The 26,274-nt window shown below is 41.2% G+C and overlaps 1 protein-coding gene across 1 annotated transcript; it reads right to left on the bottom strand.

The window, feature by feature from the left end:
* Positions 1-815: 815 nt before the first annotated feature.
* LOC142400023 (desmoglein-2.1-like) lies at positions 816-25,641 on the bottom strand. The gene is made up of 14 exons (XM_075484582.1): positions 25,432-25,641; positions 21,165-21,293; positions 20,310-20,465; positions 19,110-19,251; positions 18,663-18,820; positions 17,511-17,645; positions 17,088-17,273; positions 12,111-12,586; positions 11,869-12,011; positions 8,447-8,668; positions 7,929-8,171; positions 3,974-4,104; positions 3,192-3,464; positions 816-2,861 (listed from the first exon to the last, which is right to left on the bottom strand). Exons 1-14 carry the CDS (start codon positions 25,474-25,476, stop codon positions 1,785-1,787), a joined length of 3,516 nt encoding a protein of 1,171 aa, XP_075340697.1. The 5' UTR covers positions 25,477-25,641; the 3' UTR covers positions 816-1,784.
* Positions 25,642-26,274: the final 633 nt, after the last annotated feature.

The following is a 26,274-nucleotide window of genomic DNA, read 5'->3' as shown; positions in this document are numbered from 1 at the left end:
TTTTGTTATAGACATGAAAATACATACATGGACTAATATTCATGCGCTCTGTACATTACACAGTCAATGCCAATGTTGGCTATAAAACTATGAAGTTTTCTTTTTTTTCAACACATCTCCTTGATCTCTAAATATTCCCAATTGTGTGCCACTTTGTGTTGGTCTTTCACATAAAATTCAAGGTTCAAGGGGTGTGAATGCTTTTGCAAGCCACTGTATCTGCTAATTCTAATGTAACAATAATGGGTGCGTACCTGTATCATATAAACAGTGAAATAAAAGGCTACTCAGCCATATTTAGTTGATACAAAATTTGGCCTGCAGTTCACAAATTCAGACGTTTGGAGTTGAAAATCAGTATGAGAATAAAACTGGCCACAGAAGGGACACAGATTAAAAGTGGTTATACTCTGTATACCTGTATAAACACTGCACTTTCCTTCGTCATTTTGTCCAGTTCCATTCTGACAGAAGAAAGATTTCTGCATATTCAGGCTAATGGGTTTTTCCAATTGATAAAATATCAGAAACTGGATCAAGGGCAGAACTAAGACAGGATAATCAGTTGGTTCTGTGAATTGTTGCCTTCATGTATATATATATTTTTTTTTATAAAATGTTTTATACAAGTCAGGGTTACAGATAACCAACCTGGAACGGGGAAAAGCTCAGCCAGATTGAGAGCTAAAGGGTCCTTATCAAGCTGACCAGGAGTTGAACTTAGAATGTTCTAATCTGTATTCAAGACATGTTATCCAATAAGCAGAACTTCAAATGAGGTATTCTATAGAAAGAAAATTACAGACACTGATAACTCGAGTTTTCATTGGTATGATTTATGTAAGAATGTTTATTACATCCCAAAGGCATGATCATTTGACCATCGCCAACAGATTCCAAAAATGCTGTTGACAGAACACCATGCAGTGCGTTTATATGAAGAAAAAAAAGCCAAAGTAAAGAGTAAAACCAACAGTTTAGAAAAACACAAGTGTGCATTACAAAAAAACAATCATCACTCTTTGAATGAGAAAAAGTTCATTCATACAAATGTTAAAAAAAATCTTCATCACAAGCTTTGACAAAAAAAACAACTGCTTTAAAAGATTAAGTCGCCTCTTAAACCAAAACCAATGGAGACCGTTTAAATGACCCAAAATCATTTTTAAGACCAACAGAATAAAATCTTGTCAGTTCCAGGATTAGGTCAATGTGACACAACCAGGATACACCAGAAAAATATCAGCCACTGGTTGTCGCTGTCCTTTTTACCAATAAGGTGATTGCAGTTTATGTATCTGTTTATCTTTAGTACTTAATTCTGCACCTTTTGCCACTTATTACAGCTTAATACTTTCTGTAGCTAACCTAAGCTCGGTCAGTTCTTATTTTGGTGATTTTTTCTCAATCTGTGACATTATCTGGCCATCTTCCATGAGCTACTCTTTTGAGGTTTATCTACATATTCTTATGATGTTTAGGTTGGGAAACATTTTAGTGCCATGGGGGAATATCCAGTTAGTTTTAAATTTGCATTACTTTGCTCTTTTTTTTCATGCAATAATAAAATTACACAAATCATGCTTAAAACAGAAGAGAATGATTCATCTTCAATTTGATGCGTTATGTGGATCACATTATAATTTACAAGTTTAAATATTCACTGCAACCAACCCGTCACCAATAGCTGTGTCTCATAAGCTTCCCATCACCCTCAAGAGGAATCAGGAAAATTCTTTGTGGTATCTGGAATAGGTTTACCACTGTAAAGGGGGATCTCTTAGTTAGCGAAATCCCTTTGTCTCCTGCACCACAACTTTGCGGACGGTGGGGACTTTGCCCACTGTAGTGGAGGAGGTACTGTTCTGAGAGTGAGTGGATAGGCCGCCGTTACTACTGACAACTCTTTGCAAGCTGGAGACATCACTCTTCTGGAGGAGACCTCTTGTCTCTTGGACCTGCTGCCCTCTTCTGCTTGCTGACTCTCCGACCCACAGAACTTTCTGAGATCCTGATAGCTCTCTGGACTGCAGAGTACCCCCCTGAATGAGGCCAGTTTCCATCCCCGTTAACATCTTCGTTGAGCCTGCAGGGACCTTACCATCAACAACCATAATAGTTTGGGAGCCAGACATGTTTCCTGCTTGGATCAGATTGGTACAGCGTCCCTGGATCCCACTGCCCCCCACCAGTACCGTGCCTGGACCTTGGGATTGTCCACTGGACATCATTGTCTGCCCCTGAACAATAAATCCTTGAGAAGGTCCGGTCTCAATGCCCTTCACCATTACCATGTCTTGAAGGTTGGTGGCTGGTGCCTCAGCCAATACCATTGTGTTTTGAAGCTGTGGCTGGACAACATAGTGCACTGGCTGCAGCATGGGGGTGGTAGTGTAATAAACAGGCTGCTGCTGCTGCTGTAGTAGGAAGATCTGGCTTTGATTTCCCATTTCTGTTTTTGCTGAGGTACTCCCTTCCCTCACTGTGGCCATGCGTTCCTTCGTCATTTGAGAATGCTCAGCTATTTCATGGATGATGGTCTGCTCTTCTTTGGGGATGGTTGGCTGCATCATGGGAGGTTGGACCAGCTGATGGGCAGTAACCAATTTTGATTCAGATGTCTGAGCACTGGATACAGAGGCGCTAGGCAGAGGAGTAACCATGTCATTTGAGATTTTTTTGCCTCCACATATCTCAGCAAGAGTCCTGAACTTCAGTCCAAGGTCATCAAGAAATTCCAGGTCATCGTCAGATTCCAGAAGGCTGCAGCAGCCGACAGAGCCAGCATAGGATCCCTCTCCCTCATAGTCATACCCCAACAGTCCATCCTTCACTCCAGCGTTGTCAATTCCACCAGCCGCCTAGTGTTGAAAGTTGTGTTTTAATTTATATTGATACAATTAACATAGTAGTATCAACAAATCAAAAAAAATAATCTTGAATTCAAATTCACATGTGAGGCATACAATTTCAAGTTGGACATCTGTCCTCATATTAAAATACAAAGCTAATGTCTGTCATGCTAATGTAAAACAGCTGTGGACCCTAAGAGCCACATTCCATTCATTCACATCAAGTTATTTAGCTCAGAGTTGGCAAACAAGTCCTTTGTAATTCATGCAAATCTCAAGCTTTTCAAAAACTAATTAATTATCTGTTGAGCCTTTCCCACCATTCAACTGATTTCTCACCTGACTGTAGTACTGTCTCAGGAAGTGGTCTGACAGAGCTAAGCCATCATAAATTCCTCCACCTCCTCTTACTTCTCTGCCCTCGGACACAGAGTAGATGCCACTGCCGTCCCAATTGTTCACCCCCCACATTCCATCCGTGTGGCTGGTTACCCCATTATACCCATTTATGGAAGTGACAGATTGTTGCATTTCCAAATTTGTCACAGGCGCCCTCTGTACGGTGTTCTGAACTGTATTAGTGCACACTTGAGCAGTCGTCGTTGGCACCTCCTAGAGCAGAGCACGGATTCAAAAGTCAGTAGTAGTTTTTTTATGTGGTTGCAAACCAGAAAATGCAGCTTTCCAATAAGCAAACACTAAAGCCCCATACACACACGTCGCTGCTATTTACTCGCTCAGCGAGTGAAGTCAATAGAATGTCTATGTGTTCACGCGAGGCGAGGAGGCGAGTAGGCGAGGAGAGTACAAGCGATGCGATGTGGGCGGATTCCGAGATGAACATATTTCAACTTCGAGCTACGCGAGTAAGCGAGTAAAAGCGAGTAGCCAATTAAAATGCAGAATACAGATTATTGACAGGTGACGTTCCCCCAGTTTTCTCCAAACAGTGGCCACCCAACTTCTACACACCAAGTCAGCAAAAGCACCCAAGCGAGTGGCGAGTAGGCGAGTGAGCGAGTAGCGAGTAAATAGCAGCGACGTGTGTGTATGGGGCTTAAGTGTACCAACACAGCTGCACTTTAAAGTCGAGGTGCAGTGGTTGAATACGTGTGTCTTACCGTATTGTCTCCCTGGCCCTCAGTGTGGTAGCTGATGAGGTGAGACTTTGTGTCAAAAGGCATCTCAGAAAAGATGTCTGGAAATTTTTCCTTATTTCCACATAGACAAAAGAGCCCTAACAGGGGGATGACTGTAAAGGAAAAAAGATTTAGTGCATCTTGAAAGAGAGGAAAGTTTATGCAAAGCCAGCAGTAATCCATCAAAGTTTGAGTTATCTGGCAGGGTTAGTCATCAGTCCAGGTACTTTTGTAGCCCCATGTGTAGTGGCTTCTAAACTTATTGTGATTCAACAAAGCTCTTTTTGATTCTCCTTCACCCTTTTACACAACCACTCATACAGTGCTTCTCAATAGCTACACACACACACACACACACACACACACACACACACACACACACACACACACTCACTCTATCTATGCAGCATATACAGAATGTGTAGTTTCTACACAAATGAGCATAGGGTGAAAACCCATTCATCACCAATTCATCAATGACTTTCCCAAGGACAAAGATCCGATTTATTGGTCATGCATACACATTAAATTTGTCCTCCGCTGTTAACCCATCCAGGTTGGCACCTGTTGACACACACATGCACATGCACAGGGTCACACACTCAGAGACAGATGCCAACCTGGAGCAGTGGGCAGCCATGAAGCGCCCGGGGAGCATGGGGGTACGGTGCCTTGCTCAAGGGCACCTCAGCCGTGACAAGGAGGTGGACTGACACCCCTCCAGCTATCAGTTCCACCAATCTTTTTTTGAGTGGCGAGAGTGGGAATCAAACCGCCAACCTTCCCGTTATTGGACGACCGACTCTAACCAGTAAGCCACGGCCGACTATCTAAAATAGCCCCCTCTTCATTTACAATAGAGCTGCTTGCAGTGCATCTACTCAGCGCCTCGTTCTGTCTTTGGTGAGTAGCCCACATGATGCTTATGTCATTACGTGCAATGTACATATGAATATAATTGTAAATACATATATACATAGCAAAAAAGTATGCTGTTACACATACATACTGACAACTAATCAAATTCTATATCATGCTAAAGATTGAGACCAATCAATGAGGAAATTACTATCAGGATAATATTTTGTGACATATTGGCCAAACCTACTTTTAATGTTGCTCAGAATTTTTTTGAGCTAGTTTTTGTTAAATGAAAAAAAAGATAATCTCTGGACGTTTGACAGGGTTCTTCTCACACTGGTAAAACTGTTTCAGAAAGCATGACAGCATTTGTAAATAGTCTATAATATACTGCGTGATGTGTAGACCGAGCAGACCGAAGCGCAGACCGAAGAGCAGAGCGAGCAGCCCCCTGCTTCCGAGCAGCAAACACCGTAACAGGTGCGGCTGTCGGCAGGCGGCAGCAGGCAGTGATACGAAGGGAGAGAAAATAGGGCCAAGAGATTGTGACCTCTGAGCTCTGACACAAAATCGTTCCTGGAGAACGATTTTGTGATGCAAATGTATTACTCTTTTGAACGCATATTGTTCTGAGAAGCAAAACGCTTTATTTTTTAAACCCCAGCCAACTAGCCGGACTACCTTCATCAACACCAAAACGAGGCTGGAACTCTGCTCACAGGATGCAGCAGGGGGGAAGTCCTGTGCTTGTCCTGTTGGATCTCAGTGCTGCATTTGATATGGTCGATCACAGTATCTTATTACACAGACTTGAACATGTTATTGGGATTAAAGGAACTGCATTAGGCTGGTTTAAGTCATATTTATCTGATAGATTTCAGTTTGTTCTTGTAAATGAAGAATCTTCCTCACACACCAGAGTAAGTCATGGAGTTCCCCAGGGTTCTGTGCTTGGACCGATTCTTTTCACTTTATACATGCTTCCATTAGGTAACATTATTAGACAGCATGGCATAAATGTCCATTGCTATGCTGATGATACTCAGCTGTACTTATCTATAAAACCAGATGAACCCAATAGGTTGGTCAGACTACAAGCATGTCTTAAAGACATAAAGACCTGGATGACTCAGAACTGTCTGCTGCTAAATTCAGACAAAACTGAAGTCGTTATCTTTGGACCTGAGCGTTTCAGGGAGAAATTGTCTAGCTATATAGTTACTCTAGATGGTATTTCCTTGGCTTCTAGTTCTACAGTGAGGAACCTTGGAGTTATTTTTGACCAGAACTTATCATTTGACTCGCATATAAAACAGGTTTCTAGGACTGCCTTCTTTCACCTTCGTAATATTGTTAAAATCAGGAACATCTTGTCTCAGAGTGATGCAGAAAAACTAATTCATGCATTTGTTACTTCAAGATTGGACTACTGTAATTCTTTATTATTGGGCTGTCCCACATATTCTCTGAAAAGCCTTCAGTTGATCCAAAATGCTGCAGCCAGAGTTTTGATGAGAACTAACAGCAGAGATCATATTTCTCCAGTTTTAGCTTCTCTTCATTGGCTCCCTGTTAAATTCAGAATAGAATTTAAGATTCTTCTCCTTACATATAAAGCTCTTAATGACCGAGCTCCATCATATCTTAAAGATCTCATTGTAAGATATTTTCCTAACAGAGCACTTCGTTCCCAAACTGCAGGTTTACTTGAGGTTCCCAGAGTTTCTAAAAGTAGAATGGGAGGCAGAGCCTTCAGTTATCAGGCCCCTCTCTGTGGAATAAGCTGCCAGTAAATGTCCGGGAAGCAGATACCCTTTCCACTTTTAAGACCAGGCTTAAAACTTTCCTTTCTGATAAAGCTTATAGTTAGGGATGGCTCAGGTGATCCTGAAACATCCCATAGTTAAGCTGCTATAGGCCTAGACTGCTGGGGGGCCTCATCTGACACACCTTTCCTCACTTTACTCTCTTTATGTATATGTGATATTATTATGGTCATTAACTCGTGTTTCCCTGTTCCAACAGATATCCTGAATGGTGTTACAGTGCCGCCGCCGCCGCGGCCCTCCCCCCTCCCCCCCTTTCTGTCTTCTCAAAGCCCAGCTGGTGGAGGCGGATGGCCACCCTTCCTGGTTCTGGTTCTGCCAGAGGTTTCTTCCTGTTCAAAGGGAGTCGTTTCTCTCCACAGTCGCCTCAGGCACGCTCAGGCCGGGAGATTGGACCGAAAAACAAAAAGTTTTCAGTGCAATCTGTTGGTTTTCTTAGCTAGGAAATTGTTTTTGAATTGGCTCTATATGAACGAATTGGATTATTTTATGAATTATGATTATTATTAATTAATTGAATTCCAATTGGCTTGAATTGGACTTACTATCTAAGTGCCTTGAGATGACATTTGTTGTATTTGGCGCTATATAAATAAAAATGAATTGAATTGAATTGAAGAAGATGTTCATAAATGATGTTGCTGATATGGGATGTCATACAGATTCATGTCAAAAGAGGCGAACTGTCCCTTTAAAGAGTTGGTGCAATGATAGCACCTATTTTTCAGGGCTGAAGTCAGGTTAAACCAAACAAAGCTGGTTTTAGGTTGGACAGAGTGCATCCTAGTCTGTGGTCTCAAAGCAACCCTGTGTTGCCTCAACTTCCTGCAACCACCACCTCACAGCTTTTTGGTGTCACAGTTTAGTACTGTACTGTATGGGTATGTAGGTGGAAGACGTTTCAGATGGCAGCCTGCTTTTCCAAATGGAGGATGGTCAGAGGAATGCATTTCTACCATTTAAACATAATAAACCCTATGTTTATTTGTCTCTGGTGGAACAGTTAACAAACTGTTGGAAAGTTGGAGAAGTGTACCTCTTTGAAACATTTCTGAACTGTGTCAGATTTGGTACAACAGATATGAAGTGCCAGAACCACAGCAGTATAAAGCAGTGCAAGTGTGTCATGATCAGTAACCAGTTCAAGGTTTCATTTGTGCATTTGAACAAAAATGTTCTCTGGGGCTTTGTACAAGGACCACCAATGTGGAAGGTGTTACAATGTTAAATCAGCAGCAGGTCACACTTACGTAGTAACAGCAACAGGCCCAGTAGTAGGAGTCCAATGCCGGCAGGTCCTAACTCTGCTCCTTTATGAAGCTGACCAGTAGCACCTATTTTTCCACACACAACTCCATCCTCACAGGAACAAACACGGACCCTCACTTTCTGTGGCTCAGTACAGGCCTTTCCCTGCTGGTCTTTTACCAACAATTCCATCTCATAGAAACCACGCCAAATGGATTCCTGAGCTCTCAAAATCACGGCAGTATCTGTCAAATACACAACATTCATTGTCCATTAATCAAGGTCCACATTCTTGTTCAAGTTAAGTTTAATCAAGACTAAGTGCATGACAGGTCAAACACATTTAGTGGTAGTTATCATTTGCCTAAAGCAACTTTTTGCCTAAAAACGATTCAAACTTTGAAACTTTAATAAAACTTTAAAAACATAACAGATCTGTGGCAGACAAAGTCATTTGAAACTTAACGTGTAGCTGTATAGTTTTATCTTGCGACCATATGTTTCAAAATATTCTCCTCACCGTTGAGATGCTCCACTCGCCATTTTCCTTCAGTGCCTTCAGGGACAATGGTGAACTCAAAAGGTGGTCCATTAGGGGATGCATCTTCATCTTTTGCATTAATAGTAACAGAATTCTGTGTGGTACATATGGTCTTGACGTTACTGGTCAGGACGGGGCAGTGGTCATTAAAATCTTCCACCTGGATGGCAATGGTGCCGGTGGCTGTTTTAGCTGGTGTGTCTATGATACAAAAACAGAAACAAAACCATGACTTTCAGCCTTTTCATTTGCATATCATTTATTTCCACTCAACCAATGTCAAGAAAAGAAAGGTTTGCCATGTGTAATATTGTACATTGGTTGAAAGTAAAACCATTTTCTTGTTTCTTAATTTGCATGAATTTGACTGCTGGTTCCTGTTTTATTTATGTACAGCCAGTCAGGCTGAGTAAATCATAATTTACACATCCTGACTTTTTTTTTCTTAAACTGGACTTCCCAAATCCTACTATACATTATATATACTTTAGAAACACGTGTGGCAAGTTGTTATATAATGGGGACATAATGTGGATGGCATAAACTAAAGGTGACAATATGGATCAAACAAATAAACGCAGTTTGGTCATGGAGCTGAGCTGTAAAGTCACAGTCTGACCGAGTGATAATGCTTTTGGTGATTTGCAGTTGAAAGGAAGCAATGCTATCTTTTATGGTACTTGTAATAAGCTTTAGTGAATAGTTAAAAGATGATCCTGAAATTCCATATATTTATTTATTTTTAGGGCTGGGACTTTAGCGCGTTAATTTCGATTAATTAACTACACACATATTAGCGCGATAAAAAAATAACGCATTTTAATCGCACACTATAATTTATTTTTTATTTATTTTTTTTTTAAATACAGACGGATGGAAGCGTCGACAAGAGCGTGGTTGTGTGGAGATTATGCAACAAGGAATTCGCGTATCACCACAGCGTATCAAGCCCAGAGGCGGCGCTAAGGGGTTGCTTGCGGTTGCTATAGCAACCCCAAGAATGTGCTCAGCACCCCATAGCTACCCCAACTTTGGGGCTAGTGGCAGGTTTACTGCTCACAAAGAACAGAAGTGCAGTGCAACAACGACAACAATATTAAGAAGTAAAGAATCACGTATGTTGCTGCGTGGTAGCCTATCCCTGATAAATATACATATGGAAAGGTATAAAACACCAGCTTTACTGGTGAAACTGCTATCCACATTGTTCCTAGATCTACAGTAGCTGTGGTGATGTCATTCTACAGTCAGCCAATCACGTCTGTTCTAAATTACCCGGGGAAATCGGAGGTCTAAAATAATATTTCCATAAAGCAGATTTAGGAGATAAATAGAAACCCTATTTAATTGTATCCTCAGTTTAATTCGTTTTTGAATAGTCATATGTTACAGTTTTCCTCTCATTTTAGCACCCATTCACTCATAACATAGCTAAACTGCAATTCTAAATGGATATTTGGCGATTCTAACTGGAATATGGCGATTTTGAGGATGTCCTTCTTCAAGTAACACAAATAAGGTAGGAAATCCCAGTTGTTTTTCATATGCTCGCCGAAACACTATTATCAAATAGTCTTCTTGTGACTTGGTTTGTTAGTCGACTCTAGGTGCTTGCAGTCTATCTAGAGCTACTTGCTAAGTAGCCTAGTGTCAGTGCAGTTAGCACCATCTTTTGAAAATAACGGACACACTTTTTACTTTATGTTAGGTTGCCAGCGTGCTTCCTCTGCCATAATGTGATGCGAGTAGATTGGCTTGAGTCGGCTATGTGTCCGCTGTGGCAGCGGACAGACTGGTGTGAGCAACAAGTTTGAACGTAATGTTGTGCCTGTGTGATTTAGCACTGTACAGGCTACTGTTGGAAGCCCGCCGGGTAGAACTATCTCTTGAAAGTTGTCGCCTACAACTGCTGTGCGTCAGATGAGATGAAATAGAAAGTCCGCACTGTAGCTCATTCACTCCCAGCTCTTTTTTTCCAAGATGCAGTTGATCAGAACTTATTTGAGGAACACAGTGGGCAAAGTAGCCTTTGTAGGCTATTTTATCCTTAGTGAACGGGCTATGAATGAATGAGATGGACAGGTATGCCTGTGTGTGCGTGTGTGTGCGTGTGTGTGTGCGTGTGTGTGCGTGTGTGGTTGCGTACACGGGCTGGGGCTGTCTTGCCCCTGGACCTTCTATGCAGCTGTTCCACCACAACGCACAGTGCGACATCTGTCTGCTTGTGAGCAGTAAGCTCCGCTGATAACTTAAAGTTTACAGTATGCAAGGCTACATTACACTATGCAAGGCTGCATGCAGACGGTGGAGTAAAGGCTGATTCATACTCGGCGCAACCTCGCTCATACTAGCTGGTCGCAAATGGCGCAAACGGTCACGTGTCCCAAAATTCCGCCACGCCCCCCTTCGCAAGCTAGAAAATCCTCGCGCGGCGCAAGGTCGCGCACACAACTTTTTTTCTGACTTCGCGCGCGCTCAAACGGAAACAGCTGACCAAGAAAAAGAAAAAATGAACACTGCAGAGACCGCGGTGACCGAGAGGGTGCGCCTCTACAAACATCTGTACGACACGTCTATGAAGTTACACTGGGACAACGTTTGACAAAGTTCGTCTTGTTGCAAAGGACGAACATTCCACCATCTCTTCTGTTTTTGCCGCAGCCGCTTAGCTCTGAGATACATATACAGTTCTACACCCAGAGTAAATTCATTCCGCATCAGATGTGCCAGCCTCTGCTGACGTGACACCACAGGTGGCATTGTGTATGCTTTCTTCCTATGCTTTTCAGCTTGTTTCCTCAACAGTGACGCCCACTGGTCTGGAGAGAACTGCAAATGTGACGCATACTCGGCGCAAACTGCGCTTATGAGCTGAAGGAACTGTGAAGGGGCTGGCGCTTTCGATGACGTCATTAATGGTTCTCGAGCCAGAACAGTTGCGCGTTTGCGCCGAGTATGAATCAGCCTTAATGGGTCAGTAACGTTGTTGCGTTGATGATTGGCGGGGGTGGGGGGTGGGGGGGGGTTGACTAGCAACCCCTCACATTCATGCAGCAACTGCATAGCAACCCCAAAGAAAAATTGCTGGCGCCGCCGCTGATCAAGCCTCAAATATCATCTCAACGCTAAACATGTAGCAGCTAGCGTGGAAGCTAACAGGGCCCAACGCAGCTTAACATCCAAGATTCTATATACTGTGTGTTTCATGCTACATTCAGATTTCAAATAGGGATATGTTCTGTGTTTGTTGAAATATTGTTGAAAATGTTAATTTTCTAAAGGATAAAGTATATGCGATTAAAGTGCGATTAATTTTGATTAATTCATTTCAAAGCCTGAAGTTAACGCGATTACAAATTTTAATCGAGTCACAGCCTAATTTATTTTATTTTTTTACATACCTTCTGAAATGCAGAGTATTTGGGCATAATATGTCCCATTGACTAGTAATGGAGATTCCCTGTCAGGCAACTTGTTCAGTGAGATCTCAGCAGTCTCTGGATCAATGGTTAGCCAGTTGTCAGGGTCGAACCCTTTGACATACCTGCAGAAATTAAAGTAAATTTACACACATCAGGAAGAAATGAAAACTGACACTTCTGTTGATCTGTAAAAGCCTTTATATCTATGTGCATGTACAGACCTGACATTCTCAGCAGGCTTCCCAGTGTCCACATCTGTTGCAGTGTAACGGGCAATAGTTTCTTTCATGTTGAAGGTGTTGCCTCCTTCTGAGATGGGAATAGCTTTGATTTTGGGATCAAACTGTGGTCCCTCCTTCTGGTTGTTCACAGTGATTTTAACGGGATAAGTTTTAAAAGCTGATCCCCCTGATGATCCCGATCCCCCCGATCCCCCCGATCCCCCCGATGCCCCTGATGATCCCGATCCCCACGATCCCCCCGATGCCCCTGATGATCCCGATCCCCCCGATCCCCCCGATGCCCCTGATGATCCCGATGCCCCTGATGCCCCCGATGATCCCGATCCTCCAGAAGCACCGTTTCCGCCACCTCCAAAACTTACACCAGCTCCACCAGCAGATCCATCAACCAGTGGAGCCTTGTTCCTCACAGCCAGCCCTAAATCAAGATTCTTAAGATCCTCATAATCCACAGGCTGGAAAATGGAAGAACAACCAAAAAACAAACACAAGTTTAAGCACATCTAAAATGAAATGAAATGAAATAAATAAATGATGTACATGAAATATTGCTTGGATTTTTTTCAGTATCCATACTTCAGCCAATTACCATGGGTACACCTTATACTTTAGGGAAAGTGGATATGCTTTACCCTTTTTATGACAATTTAAAATGATTTAACTTTAAGTGCTTTTGCTTTTTATGTATGTTTTTAACTAACATGAACGATTTGAGGTTTCTTGTCATTGTGTGAAAAGTTGTAGCTCCAAGTGGTTGGAAGAGGCATCAAATGACTTATGAGTCATAAAACAATTTTAAAATCTTTCACTCTATACAAAACCAACCTCCTTTCTACTTTCAATACTCTCAAAGACTGAAACAGGCTTTTCTCGAGAAGTTGCCTGGAATTACCACTATGCGTCTTTTCCCTGTCTTGACTGATCGCTGAGTCTTTCCAATGAAACAGCATGATGTTGCCATCACCATGCTTCACTGGATGGTGTTGTATGGATTATGTTTTCCTCGATGGCCATCTGATGAGAATACCTCCTTCTACATGTTTGAGGTATCCTCCAAGGCCTTTTGGTAAACTCCAAATGTGCATTTTGTTGATATATTTTGAGCAATGACTACTTTTCTATATGAACCATCTATGTGGAGTGTACAATTGCCATAGTAATAATTCTAATGGTGCTTTGAGGCACCGGCTCTGCACAAAAGTGACGAGTACAGACCAAGTACCTTTAACATTAATTTGTAATACTTTCAGTCACATTTATTAAAGACTGAAGTGATTTATTTTGTGTGTTGGTTATATGTAATCAATCAAATTAGCTAAATAACTGAGCTAAATATTTGCTTAAATTGTTTTTTTTTTTTTTCAAAATATTTGATATGGTGCAAAGTGAGACAGGTTTGAGGTTGGAGTAACTGCTGGAAGGGAGCAATAACTCATATTTCACTGCCATTTTGAAAGCTACAGCTGTTTGTTTGTTTGCAGGTCCACAAAGGACAAAACAAAAAAAAGATTGTCTTAGCATTCAATATAGGCTATATTATGCCTATGTTAATTAGTTAGTTTTTAATTTAGCTTTAAACTTGTTATTTGACTAAAATGTTGATTAGTTTCAATGACATATACCTACTTATTCTACTTTAGTATTTATCTAGTTCAACAATCTATCTGTTTTTGGGGAAGATTACAACTTTGGTGTCCTGTTTCTTAGATTTTTGTTCGATTATCTTTATGAAAAGAAATATGACTAATTATAAGTGTCCCAGATCAACTTAACCTTAAGCCATATTTTTGTCACTGTTTTTAATAGATTTTGATTATTTAAATTGACAAAAAGACACATTCTGAGATTTGATTAGAGGCTTTAATTTTACTTCGGCCTCATTTAGATGAAAAAGTCCCGGTGCTGTGGAAAACTTCTTGTCTCATAGCGGTGCCCAAATTAGGGCAACCGGTGGAGCTGAATGACTACAGACCGGTGGCTCTGACATCTCATATCATGAAGACCTTGGAGAGACTTCTTGTTCGTTGCATGAGATTGCAGGTTGCTGAGGCTCTTGACCCCCTCCAGTTTGCCTACCAGAAACACAAAGGAGTGGAAGACGCGATTCTGTACATGTTGCATCGGGCATATGCTTATCTGGATGTGCCTGGTTCATATGTGAGAGTCATGTTCTTTGACTTCTCCAGTGCCTTCAACACCATACGGCCTCCCATACTGAAAGACAAGCTGCTCGGTATGGGTGTGGCCCCCTCCCTGACATCATGGATTATAGACTATTTGTCTGCCAGACCACAGTATAGCCGCTTTCGGACCGACCGTTCTAAGAAAGTAGTTATCAGAACTACCCTCCTCGAATTTCGTTCTGATAACTATCCTTCCCCAGCGGAACTGTTTCAGTCTGCATTCGCACATGAGTCGGGACCTGATAGGGACTGATGCGCCGCGCGCAGCCGTCTGCTTCAGTGACGTGTTAGCCGTTAGCCGTTTAGCGCTACATTCAAACACAAAACAAAACGGTAAAAGTAAGGAGAGTAGAAAAAACACCACCAAGAAGCTAACATGGAGAGCAGGGAGGCCACCGTGTTTATGGTCTGCATGATGGTGATATTAATCATGGACGATCACATCAGGCGTCTAATATCGAGGCTGGAAAAGCTCACAGAGAGAGTCAGGAGATACTTTTTCATTTCATGAAGGAAGAAAGGAGAGCAGAGCGCTGCAGACAAAGGAGACAAGTGTAAGTTTAACTTATTAAACACGCGCCGGTTGTGTCTGTGTCTATGTGGAAACATTTCAGCCGTGATAGCATGACATGGGGCGGAGCTACCGACCACCACACACCTCCCTCAGATCGTTCTATAGAACCATGAAAAGACCCGACCTCGGAGAAGGAGCTAAATAGTTATAGGAACTAAGGGAGAAAGCCCCGAGTTCCTGTATGTCCGAACACGGGAGAAAACGGCCCCGCGGATTAAAAGGTTATTACAACTGCCAAAGGTTCCTACAGTCCCAAAGCGGCTTATGTCAGGATGGGGAAATGTGTTTCTGGAACACTGGAATGCAGTACTGGGGCTCCGCAGGGTACTGTTTTGGCTACTTTTCTTTTCACCCTGTACACATCAGACTTCAGGTACAACTCAGAGTCCTGATGCTGCGTGTACACCAAGAGCGACCTATGCTACCTGAGCGCCGGAAATCATTATTTCTCTGTGGAGGGTGAGCTACCTGGGCTACCAGAGCGAATTATCCAGTGGCGAAGAGAACTGAGCTACCAGAGCGGATTCCAGCGATTAAACTCCAGTTAGATTCTGTTTTAGAGAACAATAAACATCCTCTCCACAGCATCCTGCAGGACAGAGGAGCAGCTGCAGTGAGAGGCTGCAGGACTGAGAGCTTCAGGAGGTCCTTTGTCCCCACAGCCAGAAGGCTTTTTAACAGGGACTGCTGAGTTCTTCTCACGTTCATTTATTGTGAGAAACTGTAAAGCATTTATCTCCCTTTATTTTTGTTCTTTATTCTTAGTTCTTCCGTACATTTTTTGAAGTTTATTTACTCTTGCATACTTTCGCCAATTTCAATTTTGTTCTCAAAATGTTCAGCTCGTTCAGGAGATTTATGCAATATATTTTAATATTTCTGACTTTTACAATTTTTTAAAATATTTAACTTTTATTTTTGCTCCTTCTTGGTTTTTAATGAATCAAACGCCAGCAGAGTGAGCACTGATAACTTTCAGCTTTTTCAATGTTTCAAACAAATTCCTCTAACTGTCATACAGTTTAACTATTTAGAAATATTATAGAAATATATATAGAAATATTTATTTTGACTAGTACTCACTTGACCTTTGACCTTCTTGATAGAATACTGTGCATCTTTATGTTAGATCTCCATTTCACTTGTACATAAATGTGATTCTACCTTTTCACACTGATGGACACTGCTTTAATGTCACATTGAGAGATACAGTGTCACCTTAGCTGTTCTGAATCAAAGCATTTCTTTCTTTTTTCTCTTTGTTTCTCTGTTTTCCATTTAACATCAGTGTTCTGGTGATCCATTTAACCTTTGACCTTTTTCATGAGAACTGTTCATCTCTGTGGTGAAATACTGTTCAGCTGTTACTTCTGCATTTTTAAAATTCAATTTAAGGTTCCAATTAAGCTGGCATATCTATTTTAGTTCACCCATTTAGAATGATTTAGCAAAATTTCAAGACTTTTCACTCATATTCATTCTGCTTGAAATCCTTTTGTTGTTTTTAACCCTTCAGCTTTTCTTTGCTGACATTTGTTCAGTCATTTAAAGAGTGCCTTTTTTCAATCAACTTCAAATTGTTTCATTAATTTCTTTTTCAACTTGAAATTCATTCAACCAAGACCTCAGCAACAGTTTTTACTGCCAAATTTTCCCTATTTTCAGCTTTTCGCAGGAACAGCTTTTTCTAGTTATTTTTTTCTAATATAAAATCATTGTAAATATTGTAATTGAGCTACATGACACTTTGAAATTCCCCCACGGGGCATGAATCAAGGATTTTTCTATTCTATTTTCTCTTATCTTGAGAACCAGACAAGTTTAAAATGGCTTATCCCATTCTAGCCGAGTGATTCAACAGATTCATTAAAGTACAAATGTACAGGCGTCGATCCTGATTTCACATTTATGTGGATGATTTCAAATATCAAGTAAAATTTCAGAACTAACTGAAAACATGGATTTCACATGTCTGACCAGATGATCCTGGCCAGTACAACATGCTGGTGGTGGCACAGCTTGGTAATGCAGACATGTAGGACTTAGTGTTAAACACAACATTTCTGGATCCCTATTGATAAGAACACTGTTGTCAATCCTCTACACCTTCTTTCATTGCTTGCCTGTGAAGCATCCAACAACTTGTTAAATTCAACTAAGAAGTGACTAGGGTAGCAGCACATCTAAAAATGTCAGTACCTTGACCAGCTTTAGAACGCCCTCATTGGTCTTGGGGTCTGTTGTTATACTGAAGTATCCAGCCTCATTGCCTTCAGCAATCTCAAACACAGTTTCCCAGTTCTCTGTGCCCTTCAGGTCCAGGTCCTCGGCTTTAAATCTCATCACCTCTACATCATATGTGTTCTCCTCAATGCTTCCTGCAAACTGCAAATAAAAATACGTTACAAGATTAAACTAACTTGATTGAGTACAAGACTATGTATCTGTATGACAAATCTATTAATTATGATTTCTGACAAATGTTTGATCAAAATATTCCATGTATTCTAAAAATTGAAATCATCTCAAAACCTCCCCGGAAAAAGTTTCCATATGCACCAATATACACTATAACATATGTACATGTTGATGTTTCTGTGTTCATTATAATAAGATAATTACCTCTTCTTTTTCCAGAGTGGGGGGATTGTCATTTACGTCACTGAGCTTTATAGTAACAGTGCCCCTTCCAATGTTCCCCTCTGATTGGCCTCTTAAGTCTTGACCTTGCACTGTTAGAATGTATTGATCATTTGTCTGAAATGAAACAATAATTTACATTGGGATATTTTCTGGGCAATCTAAAATTAGTTCAGACAAAAACTCAAGACTTTGTTGTATGTTTCAGTCAAATTCATCAAATGATCAAAAGGACATTATATCATCAGAACAACTGAAGTTCCCAAAGCAGACAGCCTCCTCTCCCAGGCTATGCCTTGAGACTCTGTCCATGGATACCACAAACATAATGACAGCCTGGTGGATCCCACCATGCAATGTACACAAGCTGGACTTTGTGCTAAGGATGTGGACACAACTCTTGCTTTGGTTATAAAGGGACCTGATAACTTGTATCAGACTCTGGTACTGCAGTAGCAGGATTCCCTGAGGGATACAATCGTAAGCCTGCTCCAAATCCATAAAACACACATGTACGTTCAAACTTCAATGACCTCGGACTTCCGAAACTTTGCAAGGGTACAGATCTGGTCCACTGTTCCATGAGCCGGATGAAAACCATACTGCTCTTTCTGAAGCTAAGGTTTGTCTATCAGATTAGAACGAGCAGAAATAAGATTAACATTAATAAATATTGGAGAGAGCAATAATAAAAGACCTGGCAATGAGAGTTGAAAAAAAAACTCTGATTCTGGGAGGGACGCCACTCTGCTATTACCAACTCAGGACTTACATTCTGAATATTGCAGTAACTTGGCAGTAGTTCTACATTAGCAGAACATGCTTATGTCTGTGTTTACTGAACCGTGTATATTTTTTTGTAGTTTGTCACTGATCATCTGTTCTCTTTTCACTCTCCTCTCACCCAAAGAACTGTTTTTGGAAACTCTGGTATTGATTTGGTCTTGTTAAAAGGTAGGTTTTCTGACAGTAATCATCTGATTAAGACTTCTTCACTGTGAAGAATGAACTGAATTAACTGCCAAGTTCTTCTCATCGTTCAACACAAACACACACAAAGACATTTAAATTGTATGTGGGTGTGTAAAAATGACAGAAACATAAAAAGACAACTGATGTCCGTATCGTTCATACTTCTCTGTCCAACGACTTCTTGACAAAGACTGTACCATCGAGGTTCATCCTGAACATGTCACCAGGTGGATTCTGATCTATGAGAGTGTATGCAATGACAGAATTGACATTCCCGGGTTCGTCTGCATCTGTTGCAAAGACTTTTGTCACTGATGTCCCTGTGAAAAGAGCATTAAATGAAAAGGTTGTAACACTTGAAATTATTCATATCAAATCAAATAATACAAGAAAAAAATGTTTAAACATTGCTGTTTAGCTATTTCCTATGTTCTTAAAACATTTTCTAAAGTGTCCACATTTGTCTACTAAGGTAAGTTAGAGCATGAAAAAAATCATTACTTTGAATATAAAAAGATTAAAAACAAAGGCGTATTTAATTTATAATGAAACTGTGTAGTGTTAATTTTCTTTACACAAAATATTGTTATGAAAACTTTCAAAACTAACCTGGAGGACTATTCTCAGGTATTTCCACCGGTTCAAATGCTCCAAACACTGGATTATTGTCATTCTGATCTTGCACTTTGATTCGTAGGTCAATTTTTTTCTCCGCCTTGGTGCCATTAAGGAACCTAGCAACACCAGCCAGCTAAAGGAGCAGAACATACAGAGTGAGAAGTTGCTGACTTTGCCATTTGTCTTGACATGAATTAATAGAGGTGCCAATAGCTGTCAAATATTTCTTTATCAAATATAAGAAGCAGCCATTACTGGCACCTATGAGGATAATAAATTGTTTAAAAAATGACACTCATTAAAACACTTAAGAAGGTAAATAAATGTTGAAAAGACGAAATGGAAATACAGCAAATTCAAGCAAGTTACTAATATGAATATCTGAATCACTCATTAAAGCAATACTATGTAACTTCTCAAAAAGCCCACTATGGCGCTCCCCCTACAGGCTTGGAGGTAATGTACGGTTACGACACTTGCCAACGAGTAAAAGCTGTTCCGAGAGCAACTCTAGTCCGGTCTCTTGCTTTGTCGGCCTCTCTCTTTCTCTTCCTTGCTTCATCAGTCAACGTCTTCTTCTGTTTCTTCGGTGCCTCTGCCATGATGATCGTACTGACAATGTTGCGCTAGCTTAGCCTTATACCTGGGAGCGTGAGAGGGGTCTATTTGTTTTTGCCACCTCAGCTCTCGGGCCGGTACAGCAAAGTTATATAGCGCAGTTATTCCAACTCAGACCCCCAAAGGGCATAGGAGACAGGCAACAGCACTGGCAGTGCTACTTTGTTGTTGGTCTGTTTTTGTTTCAAATGTACCATCTTTGATGGTAATGGTGAGTATTAGAGCACACATGTGGGTAAGTAGCCTATCTTTGAGGCCACCATTAATGCTGAACAGGTTCCCGAGCTACCACTCTGGTACATTATGAAATAAAAACACAAAAAAGGAGGCCCAAACTGTTGAGAACATTTCCTTTCCCAACAACAGCAACTGGTTTCCAGTTTTGAAACACTGATGAGTTGATAAAGCAACAACAATGCAACATAATGGTAAACTTGTTGCTCAACAAATCTAAAATTAGCAATATTATACTTTTTTTCTTTTTGAACATTTAGTATGAAATTAATGCTGTTATCTTAAAAGGATCTGAAAATCATTGTGCCCCATCTTCTTTTCAGCTGTGGAATAACTCACATTGTATGTATCGATCTCCTCCCTGTCAAGGATCTTGGTCACACGAACATTTCCATTGTCGGGGTCGACGACAAACACATTGAAGGGATACTGATTTGCTCCAACGCCTTCCAGGGAGTAGACAACATTTGTTCCACTTTGAATATCCGATCGAATCTGAAACAGTAGAACATTTGATAATTTTATTGCACCAAGGAAAAACTAGTTAAGAAAAGACTAAAAATACATTCCACCATAAAAGTAGACCCATGACAGAACAGGTCTTTGACATTAAACCTAACCTGAGTTGGTAGCTGCATCTATCACCACATTCTTTTCTCATGTTATTGGTATAGTAGCTTTGTTTTACTTTGTTCAAATTTGGAAGTACATATTAAGTATATTTAGGGATGGGCGATAAAACGAAAACGAGGGAAGACACAGCCCGAAGCGTAAGGGATGACATTGTTGCTAAGAAGGGCCCGAAAAGTTTGGTGGTGTGGAGGTATTTTGGTTTTTGAAGTCCGACACGAAACAGAGTAGTGTGCACTGCAAATTATGTGGAGCATTAAAATTCACAAAATAGTGATTTGTTTAATATCGTGATATATATTGATATAGACTGATATGAAAATATTAAAAAATATATTGTGATGTGACTTTTTCCCATATCGCCCAGCCCCAAGTATATTATAAGACAAATTTTTTTGGAACTTGCCTCTGTCACCCATATGCAAGTGGGCACTGAGTACAGTTTAACTTTCAGTATCTTCAGTGCCAAAAATGGTTTTAGAAAATCGAAATATCATAGTAATGGCAATACTGTCTGTCAGGTTAGTAAGTGGAGTTAAAGTGAAATGGCCATCACTGACTCACCCTGGCTATAGACACATCCTTGGTGTAGTCCACATTTTCCATCAGAGGTTTTGGAGGGAGAATCCATTCTCTTCTTTTTCTCACCAGATTGTCTCCAGAATTTGCGCTCACCACAGAAACAACCTGGAGCTGTAACACAACACAAGTAACTCCACATTAAACCCACATTTGACAGGAAGTCAGCTGCATATCTTTACAGACTGGTGTATCAATTATGCCAGCATGGGAGAATCCCAAGCGCTTCAATAGAACAAGTTTTCCTCAAATTTAGGTCACAACTAGATAGACACACAGTTAAGGATGGCATCTTCTTTTCTTAAACGTAAATGAGATTTTCGGTGCAGAATGTGTGCAATACTGTCTTCAAACGAGTGTTCCTTATCAGAGGTGAAATGTCTTCAAGAACCAAAAAGAAGCCAAGCTGCCTTCTCTTTGAATATTTGGGATTACCAAGGCTTGGACAACTGAGAATCCACACAAACAACATGGTAAAGACTTCCAAAAAAATAAATGGAGTTTAACTAAATAATCATTTCTTATACCCAATGGGAAATTATACTGTTGCAATTTGAACCAAAATAAATTAAAAGGAAAAGAAGAAATAAAAATATTTTGCTTGGCGTAGTTGAAAATAACTTTTTGGGGTGCACATTCCCCTACTTAAGGCATGTGGTCATAATAAATCTGACAACTGCTAAGGACCTAAGCCCAGCCTTAAAACCCACATGCCCTTGAGCAAGGCACCGTACCCCCATGCTCCCCGGGCGCTGTGAATAGCTGCCCACCCTGTGCATGAGTGTGTCAACAGGTGTCAACCTGGATGGGTTAAAAGCTGAGGACCAATTTTGTGTGTTGCATGACAATAAATCTGATCTTAATCTTAATGAGCAATGTGCACATTCTTTATTTCAATTCAATTCAATTTATTTATATAGTGAGAAATCACAACAAATGTCATCTCAATGACACAGTCCAATTCATTGTAATCATAATCCAATCAAATCCAATTCATTCATATAGAGCCAATTCAAAAACAATTTCCTAGCTAAGAAAACCAACAGATTGCACTGAAAACTTTTTGTTTTTCGGTCCAATCTCCCGGCCTGAGCGTGCCTGAGGCGACTGTGGAGAGAAACGACTCCCTTTTAACAGGAAGAAACCTCTGGCAGAACCAGACTCAGGAAGGGTGGCCATCCGCCTCCACCAGGGACCAGTGTACTTACATCTGTTTTTACAACATTTGAGAAAACTTCCTTCATTTTCCTGGAATTGGGGGTTTATAAATGGGATGTCAGTCCTCATTAAAGCCAAATATCTCTCGGAGGAGCACCATCTTGATATTTAAAGTGCAGTGAGAGTGTTTAACTGTACACCTGTAAGGTATGGTGTGGCTGCCTTTATTAAGGAGAGATTGAACACACCCCACCTCTTCGTGGAAATTCAACCGTTGAGACAAGTTATTGTTTAGTACAAACTTCTCGTGAAAGGAGTGGCCTCACATATCTGAAGCTGAAATTTGACCACAAGTAACCTTTGCTTATATCCTCAGGGATTTTTTTCAAATAATGAAGTAACTGCTTTAGACCCTGGTTGTTTTTTTCCACTGTGGTGTAAAGAAATGCCCCCTTTAGGTTTATTAGTCTGCTGACTGACTGCTGGATGTCTGCCCGAAGAGCAGCTCTGAGTTACAGTAAAAGCAATTTACTCTATGCCTTATGGATGAAGCCCTACAGACTGTTATTGAAGTCAAGTTTTAACATAATGTTTATCTACCCATTAGTACTCTGACTGGAGCTACAATGCTATTTTCTCATTTTTAAGGCTCTGAAAGTATAGACATCCAATAACTATTGCTTTCAGTCACCTTTGTTTGAAGCACAAGCATGATATACCGAAGTTTAGCAGGACTTTGGGAGACTAACTGCAGAGCAACACAACAGCATAGATAGCATATGACAAAGAATCCCAGAGCCAGCTGTTCACAGATGAGGCCCTAAAGGTGCTGATGATTTTATTTCAAACACGCCATTGTAACCATGATTTGGCCCACAGGCTGCATCCATGAAAGGCTGAGTCTCTGAGGAGCAGAGGGGCGAGGCTCTCCGATTTGTCAACAAATGTGCTGTTTAAAAAAGAATGAAAAAAAGACTTGCATATTTCTCCCTCTAAAGTGCAGAATATCACAAAATCATTCAAAGAATTTGGAGGAAAATTCCAAACTTGATACCGATACCAAGAAAAGCATTAGATAGATCTTTTGATAACATCCATCCATCCATCATCTTCCGCTGGTCCGGGGGTCGGGTCGCGGGGGCAGCAGCTTGAGCAGAGAAACCCAGACGTCCCTGTCCCCGGCCACTTCCTCCAGCTCTTCTGGGGGGACCCCGAGGCGTTCCCAGGCCAGCCGAGAAACATAGTCTCTCCAACGTGTCCTGGATCTTCCCCGGGGCCTCCTCCCAGTGGGACGGGCCCGGAACATCTCACCGGGGAGGCGTCCAGGAGGCATTCTCACTAGATGCCCGAGCCACCTCATCTGACTCCTCTGGATGCGGAGGAGCAGCGGTTCTACTCCGAGCCCCTCCCGGATGACCGAGCTTCTCACCCTATCTCTAAGGGAGAGCCCAGACACCCTGCGGAGGAAACTCATTTCGGCCGCTTGTATTCGCGATCTCGTTCTTTCGGTCCCTACCCACAGCTCGTGACCATAGGTGAGGGTAGGAACATAGATTGACCGGTAAATCGAGAGCTTGGCCTTCTGGCTCAGCTCCTTCTTCACCACGACGGGCCGGTGCAGAGCCCGCATCACTGCAGACGCCGCACCGATCCGCCTGTCAACCTCCTGCTCCATTCGTCCCTCACTCGTGAACAAGACCCCGAGATACTTGAACTCCTCCACTTGGGGAAGGATCTACTTACAGGATTGGATTTATTTTGAAATAAATTATGATTACAATGAATTGAACTCCAATTGGGTTGCGTGTAAAAAAAATAAAAATTCTTCAAAATAATTCCCTCGTTAATAATTGGTCACACGAAACTTTATTGTATTAACCCTTAAGAGCCCAGACCCATTTCTACTTAAATAAAAATTAAGGGGGTTATAACACAGACTAAATAGACCACATAGAACCCATTTCAGAATGTTTTTCCAAAATACCACCCCCCCACTGTCAGAGATCTGTAATGTGACATATATGTCACATTGGGACTTAAGAACCTGGATAATTTCTCCATCAAGGAAAATGATGGGGGACGTAAGGATGTGTGACACCTGTGTCACGGTGGGTAACACAGGTGCGGCTTATCTGCAGATTTTCACATCTTCATTGTAAACAAATGAATAACATTAATTACACTGGTCGGACTGCTCAGCTGTTTCAGACTGATACCTCCGGTCCAGGCTGCTCCTCATCCTCAACACGCTCTTCTCTTTTTCAATCGCAGAAAATATTTTTCAATACTCATCTGGATTGAAGCAGCAAACATTCAGTGTAAGAGTTTAAAAAACTACTTTATTTGATTCACAGCTGCTAGTGTTTAGACCTCGACAACCCAACTACATTTTTTTTTTTTTTACGGCAAACTTGCGACTAGTTAACTTTATAAAGAAGGCGTAATCCCTTGTTTGCCATGGGTCGGGTCGGGTCGGGACGGGACAACATTGTATGCAAAATATAAAATATTTTTATAGGACTTTTTAATGTGTGATTTTATAAAGGTGCACGTGATACCAACCTTTGAATTCTTTCGGTTGAGCTAATCTAACGCGACGCTGAAGCTAGCAAGCTTCCAGGCTTCCAGGGAAGCACGGAGGGGAGGGGCTGTGTGTGTGAGTAGGCTATGCGAGAGAGACGCGAGGGAGAGCAGCAAGGAAATGCAGCTGAACGAATACGAGTATTTTTTAAATAGCGTTAAAAAAAATATTAATAACGAAACGCAATATGTCGCGGCCGGTGTTTAATCTGTGGCGCACCGCCACGAATTAGTCTATGTGTGGGAAACGCTGCCAGGGTTGGCCCGGTAGATTTACCGTGTAGGAAACAGCACTCCATAGCCTCTGACACTGAAGGCTAATTATAATATATACTATATATATACTTTATACCTTATTATACACTAATATATGGCGTGTTGTGTAAAACGCTCTGAGTGATCAGCTGGACGAGAGGCTTTAGTCCATTTACCATTTTTACATTCAAGTTTTAAACTCCTTCTTCTGAACCCTGGAAAAACAATCATTCTCAAATAGAAGAAACTGAGGACTTACCGCAAATAGAAGCAATAATAACAATAAGGAAGGAACACCAAGCATGACTGTAAAAGTCCCGTATCCGGATCCCGTAAGGAGAAAAGGCCCCGAAGGCGACACTTCCTGACTGAACAGGTGAAAGCTGAGAGGCGGCTGGATATTCACCCCATCCGTCCAGCCCCCGCAGGAGAGCTGCGTGAGACCGAGGCGGGTCCATCCAGAACCTGTTTGTACCTGCGCGCATGCACGGACACGCAGAGCACACAGAAAGGTGTGGTCACATGACAAAGCATTTCAGTGCAGTCACTACATGTTCTTCACTTTCTTTCTACCTCAGCCTCACAGCACAGCGCTCAGACACAGACTACATTAAGTATAGGAAACTCTTATCAGCTCACCAAATGAAAGCACTGGTCCCACCACACTGAATTCTTTTACATTTTAAATGGCGCCATCTACGTATTGTTATATGACTTTAAAATACATTTGACTTTACCTTCAAGTTAAAACTACATTATCTGAGTGTGTCAGAGAGGTTTAGAGCCAGTTTCAGCATTTGAATGCTACTGTTAAGCTTGGGACGGTGTGAGTCATTACAGTTTCAGTCAGAGGAGTGTCACACCCTGAGAAGACATGAAGTCTGACTGGTGTAACAGAACTTCTGTACTACAACAACAATAACAACCAAAACAATTATCTTTAAGCTGTAACTCAATTCCCATTAACTCAATTTTATTGAGACAAGAAATAGAACATAAACATGTCAGGTCAGCTATCTGACCATCTGTTGTGTTTCTGTCCCTCACATTGATCTTAGTCCACTTTCATCCAACTTTGTACCCATGTGAACCTATTCAACCC

Source organism: Odontesthes bonariensis, chromosome 15 (assembly GCF_027942865.1).
Source record: "Odontesthes bonariensis isolate fOdoBon6 chromosome 15, fOdoBon6.hap1, whole genome shotgun sequence".
NCBI lineage: Eukaryota > Metazoa > Chordata > Actinopteri > Atheriniformes > Atherinopsidae > Odontesthes > Odontesthes bonariensis.
The sequence above is the reverse complement of the archived record's forward strand: the minus strand, read 5'-3'. Positions and strand labels throughout refer to the sequence as shown.

Bases quoted from the DNA above. Each gene is read 5' to 3' on its own strand.
- LOC142400023 (XM_075484582.1), bottom strand. From the start codon at position 25,476: ATGCTTGGTGTTCCTTCCTTATTGTTATTATTGCTTCTATTTGCG. The intron at 8,172-8,446 runs GTGAGGAGAATA...TGTATTTGACAG, and splicing joins GCGAGTGGAGCATCTCAACG to ATACTGCCGTGATTTTGAGA. The intron at 3,465-3,973 runs GTAAGACACACG...GCTCTGCTCTAG, and splicing joins AGGGCCAGGGAGACAATACG to GAGGTGCCAACGACGACTGC.